Source organism: Rosa chinensis, chromosome 6 (assembly GCF_002994745.2).
Source record: "Rosa chinensis cultivar Old Blush chromosome 6, RchiOBHm-V2, whole genome shotgun sequence".
Taxonomy (NCBI): domain Eukaryota; kingdom Viridiplantae; phylum Streptophyta; class Magnoliopsida; order Rosales; family Rosaceae; genus Rosa; species Rosa chinensis.
The window spans coordinates 46949146-46964386 of NC_037093.1; the positions used below are offsets into that span (position 1 = coordinate 46949146).

General features: G+C 38.0%; 3 protein-coding genes across 5 annotated transcripts; all 3 read left to right on the plus strand.

Moving 5' to 3' along the window:
- The first annotated feature begins 1018 nt into the window (after nucleotides 1-1018).
- On the plus strand, nucleotides 1019-3634 carry LOC112172865 (chloroplast envelope quinone oxidoreductase homolog). The gene is made up of 4 exons (XM_024310363.2): nucleotides 1019-1176; nucleotides 1575-1716; nucleotides 2036-2127; nucleotides 2392-3634. Exons 1-4 carry the CDS (start codon nucleotides 1111-1113, stop codon nucleotides 3082-3084), a joined length of 993 nt encoding a protein of 330 aa, XP_024166131.1. The 5' UTR covers nucleotides 1019-1110; the 3' UTR covers nucleotides 3085-3634.
- A 1106-nt stretch (nucleotides 3635-4740) lies between these two features.
- LOC112172708 (serine/threonine-protein kinase MHK) lies at nucleotides 4741-11130 on the plus strand. 2 transcript variants are annotated; one of them, XM_024310167.2, is made up of 18 exons: nucleotides 4741-5008; nucleotides 5703-6047; nucleotides 6160-6238; nucleotides 6432-6500; nucleotides 6639-6728; nucleotides 6901-7039; nucleotides 7147-7249; nucleotides 7475-7527; nucleotides 7727-7793; nucleotides 7921-8032; nucleotides 8111-8176; nucleotides 8261-8329; nucleotides 8431-8488; nucleotides 8607-8732; nucleotides 9615-9649; nucleotides 9806-9851; nucleotides 10240-10315; nucleotides 10741-11130. In XM_024310167.2, the coding sequence occupies exons 2-18, from the start codon at nucleotides 6040-6042 to the stop codon at nucleotides 10868-10870; spliced, it is 1326 nt and encodes a 441-aa protein (XP_024165935.1). In that variant the 5' UTR covers nucleotides 4741-5008; nucleotides 5703-6039; the 3' UTR covers nucleotides 10871-11130. The 2 variants fall into 2 exon arrangements, with proteins under 2 accessions (XP_024165935.1, XP_024165936.1); XM_024310168.2 differs by having other exon boundaries at nucleotides 4744-5008; nucleotides 8607-8711.
- A 260-nt stretch (nucleotides 11131-11390) lies between these two features.
- LOC112169571 lies at nucleotides 11391-14984 on the plus strand. Of its 2 annotated transcripts, none has more exons than XM_040508839.1 (9): nucleotides 11391-11544; nucleotides 11677-11746; nucleotides 11930-12133; nucleotides 12341-12522; nucleotides 12613-12787; nucleotides 12879-13090; nucleotides 13240-13365; nucleotides 13453-13544; nucleotides 13883-14984. In XM_040508839.1, exons 1-9 carry the CDS (start codon nucleotides 11517-11519, stop codon nucleotides 14774-14776), a joined length of 1983 nt encoding a protein of 660 aa, XP_040364773.1. In that variant the 5' UTR covers nucleotides 11391-11516; the 3' UTR covers nucleotides 14777-14984. The 2 variants fall into 2 exon arrangements, with proteins under 2 accessions (XP_040364773.1, XP_024162397.1); XM_024306629.2 differs by having other exon boundaries at nucleotides 11933-12133.
- The last annotated feature ends 257 nt before the right edge of the window (nucleotides 14985-15241 follow it).

A 15241-nucleotide genomic window follows, 5' to 3' on the forward strand; every position in this document is an offset into this window, starting at 1 on the left:
TATATTCATTCCAACCATCAAACTCACAGGAAATAATCGAACATCAAATTCACCACCCAAAACAACCGGTTCACATAATTCCACCATTCAATATATTCTGGGCAAACAACCAATTCACAACCAAGAATCGACCAAAGAACATTTCTGTTTCTGAATTCCAAATTTTACCTTCAACAATCAAATGACAAAATCCGAGCATAATCCAACTTCATCCATTTGACTAAAAGCAAAGTATCCATTTGCAAGTTGCTCTGTGCACAACGAGCAGAGGGAATTCCAAACTTTGGGTACCATTCACTTCATCGTTTCTGCAGTCCAACCAACTCAACATCAACAACCCATCATGCAACAGCAACCACAATTCACCAAGACTAAGGATAACGTAACTCACCTAGGCCCAATTTCAAAACACGGTACTTCTCGGAATTTCGACGGTGAAAAATGGAGGAACAGATGTACACCAACCCAGCAGCTTCGAAAACTCAGCTCTAGTCGAGGTTGACACGTCTATAGGTGTAGGCAAAACGGAAAATGAACCTAGAAGAGCTAGAACAGCCACCGGTGTTGAAAATCACGGCGGAGCCGAAACCAACCCAGAATCGAAAATCACCTCCACGAGAGGACAATCTCTCATGAACTGGGTGACCAACCCCATGATGAAGCTCTCTGTTCACTCACTCTTCAGCCTCGTACATGGAGAAGAAAGAGATGAGATTGTCGTGGTTTTGGAGAGGGGAGAGGGGAGAGAGAGAGAGACCAAAAAAAAAAAATATGACTTTAGGGTATTTGAGGAAGTGTAAAAAGTTGTGAAAGGGAATAATATTAAAAAAATAAAAAGGTGTGCCATTTGCAATTAAGGGTGTGCAAATTTCACCCCCTTTCTTTTTTGTTTTAATGAAAAGTATGAAGAGACTACTAAATATCTTCTGGTTGACAGATTATGTGTACAAGTTTGTTCCACAATAGTGGTGGGCCTACTTTAGTCAATTCACACGTCTAATGGTACACGGTGCACCCTTTACCCAGTTATCGATGCACGAACGCTTCATAAATTCTGAGACGAGCTTTTCAACTTGTGACGGCTGAGCTCTGGTTCAATTGAAGCTGACTATGGCAAAAAAGCTCATGCATGCCCTTCAATACAATGCTTATGGTGGAGGTCCTTCAGGCTTAAAGGTCAGTTCAATCCGCATTGTCTTCAGTTTTCAATGGTTGTGTCTGTAATATATTGGTCGTTTTCTGGCTTCTTTGATGTTTAGAAATCCTTAGGACAAATTCAAATGAAACCCCATTTTCACAACCTTCCCGAAACCTTGTTTTAAAATGGGCATATCCCATTTCCAAGTTTTGTGTGTGATGATTGAAATCTTAACTTGTTAACCTTTTCCATATTTCTCTCTCTTTTGGGGTTGGTGTAGTGGTTTAGGCTGTGGCTGTGTATGGTACTTGGAAGTCGAGAAAGTTTGTTTATGTTGTGATTGAATATAGATCATTGAGCATTGAAGAATATTTGAAGGCAACTCTTTGGCCTTTTCACAATTGGGGGATATAAAACAATTTGGTGTGTGTTGCAGCATGTTGAAGTTCCAGTTCCCACTCCAAATAAAGATGAAGTGTTGATGAAATTGGAGGCAGCGAGTCTAAATCCATTTGATTGGAAGGTTCAGAAAGGCATGATTTGGCCTTTGCTGCCTCGCAAGTTTCCACATATACCTGGTAATTTGGTTTTGTTTTCTGGACAGATTTTTATTTAGGGGATATGTTACATGTTCACACCTTTATATAATGCTTTGGTACTTCCAAATATCGTACTGAAATTTCAACTAGCTTTTTCTTGAACAAATGGGATGAATGTTCTATAATGCTTAACATGCTGATAACTTTAATTAGTGCGTTTCTTTTTCATTTTGGGGTGTCCTTGGGTGTGGTTAGTCCGGCAGTTTCTATTAGATGAGCTTTAAGAATGAAGTTTCCGTTGGACCAGTTGTTTTCTAAGAATTGTTTGGTGCACTGAACATGTTGCTTGTTGGAATAGGCACTGATGTGGCAGGAGAGGTTGTAGAGGTTGGACCAGAAGTCAAAAATTTCAAAGCCGGTGACAAAGTTGTAGCCATGGTTAATCCTCTTGTAAGTTTCTATTGGCATATTTCATATTTTCCACTTCATTGAGTATGTTGGAATTTAGTCTTCACCATTGAACAAGTATGACCCTGTGTTGATGATTTATATGAAGTGAGAACTCAAAACATCCACCATAGTATAGTGACCATCTTGTTAGATTCCACGAACTTTATATTTGTAAACCAGGTGGTAAGATGTTTGTGCATTGTGCATCAGTTAGTGAATACTCATTTTGTCTGTTGCATGTTGATCTTGGATAATGAATCATAGAGTGGAGGTGGTCTAGCTGAGTTCACCGTGACAAAGGAGAGCTTGACTGTTGCAAGGCCACCCGAAGTTTCAGCAGCCACTGCTGTAGGATTACCTGTTGCTGGTCTCACAGCTCACCAGGCACTCTGTCAGTCTGCTGGAGTCAAGCTTGATGGAAGTGGCCAACAAGCAAACATTCTGATCACAGCCGCCTCAGGCGGTGTAGGTCACTATGCGGTTCAATTGGCAAAGCTTGGGAACACTCACGTGACAGCCACTTGTGGTGCACGCAACATTGAATTCATCAAGAGCTTAGGGGCTGATGAGGTTCTCGACTACAAGACTCCAGAAGGAGCTGCTCTGAAGAGTCCATCTGGACGGAAATATGATGCCGTGATCCATTGTGCTACAGGCATTCCTTGGTCAACTTTTGAACCTAATTTAAGTGCAAGTGGTAAGGTAATAGATATTACTCCTGGCCTCAATGCAGTGATGAGTTTTGCTGTAGGAAAGCTTACCTTTTCCAAGAAGCAACTAGTGCCACTGCTCTTAGCTCCCAAGGCCGAGAACCTGGATTACCTTCTGAAGTTGGTTAGAGAAGGGAAGCTCAAGACAGTAATCGACTCCAAGTATCCCCTGACCAAGGCTGAAGATGCTTGGGCTAAGAGTATTGATGGTCATGCTACAGGAAAGATAATTGTGGAGGCTCTGTAGGTGTATTTTGTTCTTGAAATTACCCAATTTTATCGTTTTATGAAGTTAAATGGGATGGTTGTGTATATGAGCCATATGGATCATGGATGTGCCGCATAGTCCTACCGTGAGTTGCTGTAAATGACGATGCTTTGAGATTCCTCTCCGCCATCTGGATTTTGGTGATAAATCTATCAATCAGTCTGATGTTCTTTTGCTTCAAAAGCACATACTGAAACTCTAAGAGACCAAAAAACATAAGATGGTGGATAAACTGAAGGATCTGATCAATACAAAAGCGCTTCTCTAATAAATGTTGAAGTCAAAGTCGAGAAACCGAACTTCTCATCTGCAGTTCCCATCGTTTTTTTTTTTGAAGGGAGACACTAAACGCTATGGGTTTAGTAGGGTTTAGTGTTTCCTTTCAAAGAAAAAAGGAAGTGTTGAGGTGGCTTCTGCCACATCATTTGAGATTCATATTTGGTATAATATTTTGGTATTTGTACTTTTGTAGTACTACTTTTGAAGAAGTACAAATTCTGGGCGTTGGGCCTGATTGGACATAATGGCATATCGGGAAGATTCTAGCAAACTCTTTTCTTACTTTTGCGAAAACCTTACCTTGGATTCCCATTGATATCTTCTACCACAATTGAAATATTTCGAGTATTAGACATTGATATGGGGCCAATACTATTTGGATCATTGTTTTACATGATAATTTTTGTTCTACGGGTAGTTCCAACATGGTGTACATATCATTTTAACTCTAATCATGTATAATTACTGAAAATTTTACGTTTCTGCCAATTAGAGTTAGTTCAGTTGGCAAGAGCGGACTTGAGGTGTAAACCCATACAAATTCGATCCTTGCTACTAACAATCTCTCATTTGGTGGGCAATCTAGAAAATGTTATGCATAATTCCATATCAATGGGCTGGGCTGGGACACTGGCCAGTTTCGTAAGTCCTGTTGAGTTGAGGTCGTAGGTAGGGAAGCTTCCCTCTTACCTAAACTTTTTGTAACAAAAAAAAAATAAAAAATTTACATTTCTTTCAGGAAAAAAAAAAATGGTAGCTTCTACCTACAGTTCTACTCTATTGGCACGTTTACTTACTTGGAATGAAAATAATCATGAATCGGAGACAACTAGAATGAGAGAAGAAAGGAATCGGTATTGATTCCGAAGGAGTTGATTCCTAAATCTATCTCCCCCCTTCGTAATCAAATTCTTGAGTATTCAGGAATCATCGATTCCTTTATGTATTAGTAAATGCATGAATAAATTTACCCTATAATCATTCCCTCCCATTCCAAGTAAGTAAACATGCTCTATTATTGTTTTTATTCAATTCTTCCACATTCCAACAACATTTGAACTAATTTCAAAGAAGAAAAACCTCAAACTTATTTGTTATTGTGGTTTGGCAGTTGGCACCCTTCATCCTGCCGAAGTCGATCTCAAAATTCTCGACTAGTGGATTATCGCCTAAAGATAAGATGAAACTATTTTCATAATAAAAAAAAAAAGCAACAGAGGAAAAAGAACGAAAATATTGAATATGCCCATTGGGACCCACCCTGTGTTCCCCACCACAACCAAACATCTCCATCCCCATTTCCATTTCCATTTTAGTTTTTAAATAATTGTAAAATAACGAAACGATTAAATCATTACAAACCAAGAAATTAATTTTATATTAATTCGCTTTGGTTTCTTCCTCCTCCTCCTCCTCCTTCTTCTTCTTCTTCGCTTCTTATGCGGAATCCTTCTTCCGCTCATGGCTTCACTAGCAATCCAAATTCTCTCTCTTTCTAAATCTTTCTCTCTCTAGAACCAATATACATATCTCTCTCTTCCTACAATTTCATTTCTGGTCTCTCCCAGAAAATGCATTGTTGATCTGTTTCTTCACCACACCTGTTTCTTTGGTTTTCTCAATTGTGAGTTCAATTTGTTTTCAATTCTGTGCAATTTTTTCAATTTAAGGGCTTTGAGTTTGTGTCTTTATATATATATATATAGCTGATTGAAATGGAGTTGGGTTCTCAGTCTAGGCTCTGTTTGGTTCTTAAGAAAAGGGGATGAAAATAGAAAAAGAAAGCAAAGAAAACAGAATTCTGGGGGTAGTTTTTTGTGTCTCTGGCTTCAACTGGTTATGTTAGTCATCTAAAGTTTGATTCTTTTCTAGTGTATTGGAATTTACATTTTTCTAATTTAGTATATATTTTCATGTGTTGTAGAAGATGGGGCTATGTTTGTAGATTCGCTATTGCCTATCATTGTTTGATCTTTGAATAAGCTAGGATGGGGAGGGGATCAAAAATTTGAATCGCAGAGTTGATTGTAAGATTGAAAGTTTTGTAAGCCTAAACCGAATTTAATGTTTGGTTGGTGTGATATTTTGTTGGGGAACCAAAATGTTGGGAGGCATTTGATATTTTGATTGGGGTTTTCGGGTTTGGTGTTCTTTTGTCTCTGCTTCGTTTGTGGTGACCAAACAGTATTGTTTCGTTAAAGTAGCGGAAACAGTAGTTAGGCTGTAGCTAATCATCACACATGATCATTTTTCTTATGCTGCACAGTTGGGTTTGTTAAGAGTTCTATTAATCTTTTTGTCTTTATCATCTGCTGCAGTGATATAGCCCCAGTTTTTTTTTTGTTTTTTGCGGCTATTAGTAAAGCATATGTAAAGAAAATGGATTGATATTTCAGCATTAAGTTTAATGCTTGGTGTCTGGAGCTTCACGTCGGGGATTGCAAAATGTTGATAAATTTCTTGGTGATTGTGAATCACCCCTACAGTGACCAGTGGATTCTTGATGATGCCAAATGCTTGATGCTTGACGGTAGCACTACACCATGCCTACAAGCTAATGACCAGAACTGTGTTGACAGCGTAGACACCACAATTTGGAGGATGTTTAAGTTTCACTAAAACGATTGTTGACTTTAATCTGTTGCAAACTCACAAATGGAGAGGCAAGTTGCTTTCTAATACACTGAGCTGAGTAAATTTGAGTAAATTGATCAGGTTTTTATTTTATTTTATTTTATCCTTGTGATTATATTTGTTTCAAAATTCTTTTTCCAGATATAAAATTTTGGAGGAACTTGGTGATGGCACTTGTGGTAGTGTATATAAGGCTCGTGATTGGAGAACAAATGAGATTGTATGTTTCTCCTTACAAAAATAATCTAATACTTATAGCAATATCTATTCAGCTTTACCTGTCAGTACTAAGTTTTGCATGATGATTATCAGTTAATCCTAATATTGTCATAGCAATAAGTTATTTAGTATTGCAGAGTAGGCATTCATAAAATAACACTCTTCCTCGTTTTACTTTATTCTTCTCTTCTCAGGTTGCTGTCAAGAAGATGAAGAGAAAGTTCTTTTTCTGGGAAGAATACTGGAGATTGCGAGAGATTAAGGTATATTCATGGTCATTTTGCATGGTTCAATATTGTTTTGCCATGTGCCTCTTTATATGAGCTTTCACATTTTGTCGGTTGGCAATAAATATATCCCTCTTTTGTTGTTACTGATAGAAGTAAAAATGCTTTTCTCAGGTCCTTCGCAAACTAAATCATCCAAATATTATAAAGTTAAAGGAGGTGGTTAGGGAAAACAACGAGGTGTTCCTCATTTTTGAGTACATGGTGAGGACCTTTTGCGTCTCATTGATCTGTAATTTATTTGAGTTTCAGTTTTAACTTTCATCGCAAACAAAATTCTATGATGCTCTTAGTTTGGAAGTTAGATGAACCCCAGCTTATTAAATTAATATAAATTAGGTAATATGTGTCTGATTCCAAATTTTACGTTTTACAGAACTATAATTTGTATGAAATAATGAAAGAACGACAAAGACCCTTTTCAGAGGATGAAATTAGGAGCTTTATGTCTCAACTGCTGGATGGGCTTAATCATATGCATAGAAGGGGATATTTTCACCGAGATCTAAAACCAGGTGAGAACTGTTATCAGTGTTGTGCTTTCAAGCATCTGAATAGTCTGAAATATCATTTTGTATGTTTAGGAAATTAATATTAAGACAAATTTTTTTTTTCATTGAAGAGAATTTGCTGGTGACAAACGATATTCTTAAAGTTGCTGATTTTGGATTGGCTAGAGAAGTGTCATCAATGCCTCCTTATACTGAATATGTTTCCACACGCTGGTGAGTCATATCCCACCATGTTATTGTTTACACGCCCACATATTCTCCGTGTGTATGGTTGTTGGGGGATTAGGGTGTTCATCTTAAGTGTTATCTTATTGAGAACATGTCCATGCACATCTGTGGGTGCATGTCTGCACGTGAATGCTGCTGCTTGTTTTTGCACATGTAGGGCTGTGCAGACTAATTTTCTTTTCCATTTTGCGGTGCTTGTGGGCGTCCTAGGTATCGAGCACCGGAAGTCCTGTTGCAGGCCAAATCATATACTCCTGCAGTTGGTAATCATGTTTTTTCTTTTCCTCCTTAATTGCACCTTTGTTGAATTTTTTTTTTCTTAAAAAGGATTTTTGGGCTATTACTTATTAGAGGTGTTGTGTTTCTATGATTAGGCTGCATGAGGTTTTCCTATATCAAGCTTGACTATCTCTTGGTTTGTAATTCTTCAACTGATGATTAACAAATGCAAAACATATGCAGACATGTGGGCAGCGGGTGCAATCCTAGCTGAACTTTTCACTTTGTCCCCTATTTTCCCTGGTGAAAGGTGATTATACCACTCCCACATATGACCAAATTGTCAAATTTTTTGTGTAGATTTTTCTCCTTAAATAACAGAAAACCTTGGAGAACCTCCCACTACATCTTACAAAACTAGTTTCTTCAATGGACAGTGAAATAGATCAGCTGTACAAGATTTGCTGTGTACTTGGTACACCAGACTTGACAATCTTCCCTGAAGGGACAAATATATCTCGATTATTTAGCATTGTCAATTTTGAAAAGGTAAGCTTTATCGAGGACATGTTATTATTGTTTTCATATTTACTTGGCTTCCACTCATTATGTCATTCTTGTGAATAGATCTTGCCTGCAAATCTCTCTGATATCATTCCAAATGCAAGCGCAGAGGCTATTGATTTGATAATGGTAGGAGTTGTCTATACAGTTTGCACCTGTTAATACTATGATGATTTGTACAATGCTTTAGTATTCTCTCTTGACTATACGCAGAAACTATGCTCATGGGACCCATCAAAGAGGCCAACTGCAGATGAAACATTACAACATCCCTTTTTCCATGTAATATATCTTTTGAAGTTATCAACTGTTCTTGTATGTTATCTAACTGCAATCCTGTATATTTATCAACTTACAAACAAACGATATATATATATATATAGGTGGTTTGGATTCCTCGTTCACTGCGTGATCCACTTGACCTGAAGCTAAGTAACATAGGTGCGTCTTTAGGTTCTCCTTTTCCTTTCTTTGTTGTGTACCTCCCGTAGTGTCCATTTAGATTCTTCATTTTTTATTGGATTTAAATGCATCACTTTTCTTCTGTATTCTTTCGCAGGGGCAAAGCCAACACTTGAGTTGAAACTGTCGGACTTTGGTGCTGAACCTGAGGACTGCTTTCTTGGCTTGACGTTGGCTGTGAAGCCCAGTGTTCCAGACTTCGGTAGATTTCATTATAACTCTTGTTCGTATACCAGTAAATTTGTATCTTATGTTTGGCTATGGGTAAACTAAAACAAATCATTGCACAAGAGTTTTGTTTAATTGCAATATGTCCATTACGTGCTTGCCATGTTCCTAGCTTCTGTTTTAGCATTTTTTTTTAATCCAGTGTGCAGGCAGGCCCTGCTTCATTTTAAGCTCTAGGTACTAATTGTTTCATTGGTCAACAATATCATTATTTGCATTGAACCGGAGATGCTTCCATTTTTGTTCTCTTGATTCCATGATAGTGATTATTCTTCAGAATTTTGTAGAATCAATTTAGATTCATCAAATTTTGAGGATCAATCTGACCAATTATGAGACCATTAGTACTCATTACAATAGCTCTTGGGAAATGTTGGAGCATTGCTCAGTAAACTCTGAATTTTGTTCATTAGTTCCTGGAAGTTTTAGTTCTGGTTATCGAGTAGTTGCCTGATTAGAGTATATTTTAACCTGTCTATTGAAAATGTTACAGCAACATTACCATATTGATTACTACCTTCAATAGCAACTAGAAACTGTTTCTGAATTTTAGCCTTTAAAGGTTTTCATCTCTCCGCAGATTACCGCTTGAAATATGTGAGTGAGTTGCTTTTATGAAACCCCGTTACATTTATTTATTTTTACTCTGATATAATGTTATAATGCCCACACTTCATTGGTCAATATCTGTCTTGTTACTGCTTTTTAAAGTCCCATTAATCACTTCTTTGGGCAAAAGCTTCCTTGATTCCAGAATTGTCATGATTGGAAAATTCGAACTTGCTGCCATTTTTATAGATTCTCTGTTTCGGGTTTCCCTTGCACTTTATTTTGCTTCAGAGAGCTATATTCATCTGACTGTGATTTTGTCATGCAGATGTGGTTCATGATGTGTCTCAGAATATGGAAGAGGTAAGCCGTACTATTTTCATAGGAACTTCTCTACCAGAAACAACTTGCATGGGCCTCTTTGCCGTTAACTTTTTTGGGACATATTATGCTCAGAGCATTAGAACCAAATGAAAGATAATTGACTGTAATTTGAATTATGTTGATTTCATTATGCAGGATACATTATTTTGCTCTGGTTTGGAAGATCATTCAGGACGGTCCGGTAATTATCCTTTTTCTCAAATCCCTTCTAGATTAGTAGCCTGCCTTAATTAGGGAGGAAAAATAGCTTAGTAGTTGCTTCTACATTTGCGAGGCAAAAATGATCTCTGGAAAGAAGTTTCTGAAGAAAACCGTTTTTTTTTTGTTCTTTCCCATTTTTAAGCCTCCGATATGTAGGTAGCTTTCTCTACTGCTGAGAAAAATTCATAATGTAGCTTACTCTACTGCTGAGAAAAATTCATAATGTAGGCCATCTTAACTTTTTTTATATTTTTACTGCAAATAAATGTAACTCAGTAAGAATAAGTTATAGGAGATAAGAAGAAGAAAGTTTTGCCTTTTCTTGGATTTCTTTGTCGTTGAACTGATGTGTTGTTACTACTCTCCAGTTTTTTGGTCTCTAATGCCTCCTGATCAAGGTGGAATATGTGCCCCAGTTGAGCCTTCGTTTTCTTTGTCATTCAGGTCAGTTCACTTCTCTATATAGACAATAGTTTGTCTTGCTTATGGTACAACTGGTGTATGTGGTTACAGTAGACAATTTTTGTATCCCTTCTGCTTTGGAAATTTTGTTGCGGTGAGAACATCTCTCTTTTGGGTCATGTGATCTTCCAACAGAATCAATCTAATTCAGTGCAACGGTTATTTAACATATCATAGAGGCAATTCAGCAGCAGTTAATCCGATACTGTCGCTCTATATCTTAGCTATCTTTTGATGTATTGTATTTTCCAATTGTTTTTGTCTTGTGACTGAATTGCACTTCCTTCTCTATAACAAGTAAATGATGATAGACCGAGACATAGTCCTATGTATAATAGTTTCTGTGGTTGAAAATTCCTGATTAAATAATGACTTACATCTGCTCTTCTCCACCTCATTTTCCACAGTTCAATACAACATCCATCAGTCAGAGTTCCACAATCAGCTGGGTTCTCCATGCCTTCTTTGCAGTCTAACATTGTAGATGGTCCATTATTGGCCATGTCTTCTCCCTTCCCGCAAAGTCATTGCCACTGAGCGAATCAAGTCGATAAACTTGGGAATGACCTAAGAACGAAGGCTGTAATCTATTTTCATTTGTTAATACAAAGGTTTATTGAGCATGGTGAAGTGTTGTTGTACCATGAACATGTAGCAAATATTTTCCTGGTGTTCCCTGGTTATGAATTTCGGAATTTACAAGTGGAACACCAGAGAGTATTGAAAATTTGAATCAGAACCAGAATCAGAGACGATTGTATTTCGTCAAGTTTTTCAACTGATTTCCTGAACCCGTCTTCTCCTCTGGCCTTGAAAATTTGTTCATCAGGCAGCTTTAATGTTCAATGAACCAACTATATAAACAGTCAAAAGGTGCATGTAGTATTACCTCATTGAACACCCAAAAAGAGAGAAGAAACTGGAATATTGATTGCCAAGATAAAAAAAAGAGAGAGAAGGAACGACTTTAATAGGAGGAGGGTGCCGTCTCCATCCACAATTTTTTTAAAATTTTGGTTCAACTTCTACTAACTTTCAGTCCCTTAACTCTTAAGACTTAACCCACAAGTTATATAAGAAGAAAAAAGGAAAATTCGATTCGCACCAAAGAAAAGAATAAAGGAAGGAAAAAAAAAAAAAAGCAACCATCGTCTCTGTGTTCTGAAACTGCAAGAGAGGCGACATGGGTGGCGGTATAACCATTCCTCCTGGTATTGGTGACTCTGATTTTCCCTTTAAATTTTATAATTTAGTTTTGGGTACCTCAAAGATTGCGTCTTTTTGAGTTTTTGATATGTTGGGTCAGTGACACAGTAGGGCTGACTCTCTAATCAAACATGCAGATAACACAACGGGGGAAGAAGACTCCTCCCTGGACCAGGATTCTACCCAACTATCGTCTCCACTTCTCAGGTTCTTGAAATTTTCAGCTTTGATTTACTCCCTATACGATATCATAGTGAATTATGCATATTGGTAATATAGGTAGAACCCATGTTTCAATTTTTTGTTTATAGCGTTATACTGGCGAAAATGGAATATGGGTTTGTTGTGAATTTGTCTGAGAGGTGAAAGTGGTTCTGGTTTTTGATGAAGCAGAAGTGAATTGAGCATGGGGGCTGAGGAGGGTGCAGTGGATAAACAAAGTCAGAGTGGTTCGGTGTTTGGAGACTATGGCAGACTGCGTGATTTGGACGCCAATGAGAGGATGAGGGAAAATGTTTATAGGAAAATTATGCAGAGTGGTGAGTTATTGGGGATTCGAGGCAAATCGAAAGAGGCTAAGGACAAAATACTGAGGTAACCCCATCTTTCAACTTAAGATTTTGTGAGGAACAGAAAATTTTCACATTCATGTGGAATAAAACCTTTAGTGTGGTCATTGGATTGTATGTGATTATGTGAAGATATCTCCTGTTTATCGACTTTGTGCTATTTATGGTGCCAATGATGGGCAGACTGTTAGAATGGTTGCTTGAACTGATTTGGTGTTCTTGAGTTTCACAGCTACACCCCTGGGGCATGGATTGAGACTGCAGGTGCCATGAAAAGGAGGGACTATGATGTGCCAAAGACGACTACTTTATTGTTGGTTGGTCCAAAAGGATCTGGAAAGAGTAGTCTTATTAACAGAATATCAAAGGTGCTTGAAGATGACAAGTTTGCATCAGAAAGAGCACAAGTCTCATGTATGCTTTTAGTAATGTTTTCTGCATAATTGGATAAACTTGCTCCATTTATTTTAGTACGGCTTCACATTTATTTATTTTTTGTGTCAGTCAATTCATCTATTGGAGATGGAACCCTTTTCCTCCAGGAATGTATGATACCAAGAGGTTCATCTTCGTTTTGCATCTATGATACTCGTAGTCTGTCTGACGATTCAGCTGAAAACATAAAAATGCTGAAGCATTGGATGGAAAATGGTGTTCGTCATGGGGAGCTTGCTATTAGGTTTGAATTCTTAAGTCTGCTTAGCCTCTCATTTGGGTTTAGGAATTTGTCTTACTTTCAGTATTATCAATCTTTGTGAATTAAATATCAGGGATTCAGACAGTCAAAGTTTGAGGACTGCGATGATGTGCAAAGCTCATGACAATGATCATCTTTCCAGTGCGATCAGGAAGGTTAACTTTGTCATATTTGCTGTTAATGGCCTTTCAGTTCTGAAAGCACTGGAAAGTGAGGAAGATGCAGAGACTCAATACACTCGAATGATTGCTTCCATGTTCAACTGCCCATACTTGGCATTTAAAGGTATTAGATGTTGATTTTTCATGAATCAATTTTACCTATAGTATTTATTTTGTCAATTATAATAGGATAAGAGTAAAGGGACTTTGTGAGAACGTAAAATTTAAGGGGACTGAACTCTCCATCTCTATTTTTTTGTTCTTTTTGGGTAGATGATAAACCTGCTGTTGTTGTCACTCATGGTGATCTACTTTCACATGACGAACGTGCTCGTGTTCGTGTCCATTTGGGAGAACTATTGGGTATTCCACCTACAACCCAAATATTTGACATCCCAGGTGAGCAATGAAGTAATTACTCTCTACCGTCTGATATTTACATTAGTGGCATCATATAAGATGAAACATAACTCTTCGTGATAGCAGAAAGCAGTGACCCAGTAACTGTGTCCACAACAATTGACATGTTACGCTATTCGCTTGAGCATGCTGATAAAAATTTTACTCATAAGAAAAAGGTATTTTCCTTCATGCACCAGGTTCGTTCTTTTTGTTTAATGAATCACGGCTCTGCTAGAACTTAATAACAAATATAACATTCATCTTATGAATGCAAAATATGTCTTAGTTTCTAATATCCAACCCACCTACTGTTTTCAATGATCTTTCAAAACTCATGCAATAGCACCTGTTCATTAATTAATTAACGTTTCTGTTAAAAATCAGTTCAATCACCAAAATAAATAAAAAATACTCCACGGAATTGGCCTGTCTGTTTTGACTTTTGGAAACAAAAGAAATTGTTTTGAATGGCTCTCTAGGTCTGCTTCTCCTGATTGTGATTGATTACATGCAGGTTGCTGCTATATCACTACTACCATTTATGCTCCTGTTAATGCTTCTTGGAACTGCCACCAATTTATGGTGTATGTACCATCATGCACATATTCAGCAGGGTCCTGCAACCCTACCGGCTATTCAGCACTGTCAGTGTCCCCAAGCGCATATTCAACACTGTCCTTTGCCCCAAGCTCGTAATCAGCATGACCGTGGCCCTTTTACCGAAGAACATAATCAGAAAGAACCTTTGCCTGAAGAATACATGCAGAAAGAACCTTTGCCCGAAGAATACATTCAGAAAGAACTACAAGACCCTTTGCCCCAAGCTTTGCCCCAAGACCAGGTTCAGCAGGATGCTTTGCCCCAAGACCAGGTTCAGCAAGACCACGTTCAGCAAGGCCCTTTGCCCCAAGACCATGTTCAGCAAGACCCTTTCCCCCAAATACATGTTCAGCACTGCACTTCTCCAGAAGGTCATGTTCAGCACGATTGTGGCCCTTTGCCCAAAATTCTTACTCAGCACAGCCCTTCACCCTCTTTGGCCACTTCAACCCCTTCGCCCCTTGCAGCTCCTTCAACCCCTTCGGTCCCTTCTGCTCATGAGGATGGCTCCTTGCCCTCTCCTCCCCAAGCACATGTTGATCCTGACCCTTCACCCTCTAATCCCTCATCCCCGCAAACTCCACTTCATGGTCCTTTGCCCCGAGTGCAAGCAGAACTTGAGAAAATTAAAACTAAAGTTGAGAAATTTAGGACAAAACTTGATTGGAGTAAAATCCGTCATTTGTATCTAGATGAAGATTCGAAGATGCATATAGACTGGACGAAGATTCGACACTTGTATCTAGATGAAGATTCCAAGTTGCGGATAGATTGGAAGAAAATTCGTCATTTGTATCTAGATGACTGAGACATCGTTGATGACTACTTATAGTCTTTCTAGACAGAGGTTGGGAGTTACAAAGACTGCCTGTAAATCTTTGTTTTGATATCTTACGATCCACTCTTGACAGAGTATAACACTCGGTTGATGCTTTATGTATTGTGTGACATAGTGCTCGTGTTTTTGTGGTTTTGCATATTTTAGCTCAGGCAAACTTCCTTGTGGATGATGATGATATCTTACTTTTATAATGCGCTGTTGATCTTCTGACAACCAAGTTATTTGCACATTCACGTTGCTTTATTTTTATGGCGTTCTCATTACGTAGCTCTCTTGTTTGGTTGAATATAGCTTCGAGTTAATTGGTAGTATTAGTCCTTGTCTGGATCTGGATAAGGTGGATTCATAATATTAGTCTATTACCTAAAACTGATACAAGTGTCGAATCTTCGTCCAGTCTATATGCATCTTCGAATCTTCATCTAGATACAA

Bases quoted from the DNA above. Each gene is read 5' to 3' on its own strand.
- LOC112172865 (XM_024310363.2), top strand. From the start codon at position 1,111: ATGGCAAAAAAGCTCATGCATGCCCTTCAATACAATGCTTATGGTGGA. The intron at 1,177-1,574 runs GTCAGTTCAATC...TGTGTGTTGCAG, and splicing joins GAGGTCCTTCAGGCTTAAAG to CATGTTGAAGTTCCAGTTCC. The intron at 1,717-2,035 runs GTAATTTGGTTT...TTGTTGGAATAG, and splicing joins CAAGTTTCCACATATACCTG to GCACTGATGTGGCAGGAGAG.
- LOC112172708 (XM_024310167.2), top strand. The intron at 7,250-7,474 runs GTGAGTCATATC...TGGGCGTCCTAG, and splicing joins GAATATGTTTCCACACGCTG to GTATCGAGCACCGGAAGTCC. The intron at 9,852-10,239 runs GTAATTATCCTT...ACTACTCTCCAG, and splicing joins AGATCATTCAGGACGGTCCG to TTTTTTGGTCTCTAATGCCT.
- LOC112169571 (XM_040508839.1), top strand. From the start codon at position 11,517: ATGGGTGGCGGTATAACCATTCCTCCTG. The intron at 11,545-11,676 runs GTATTGGTGACT...TCAAACATGCAG, and splicing joins CGGTATAACCATTCCTCCTG to ATAACACAACGGGGGAAGAA. The intron at 11,747-11,929 runs GTTCTTGAAATT...TTTTTGATGAAG, and splicing joins CTATCGTCTCCACTTCTCAG to CAGAAGTGAATTGAGCATGG.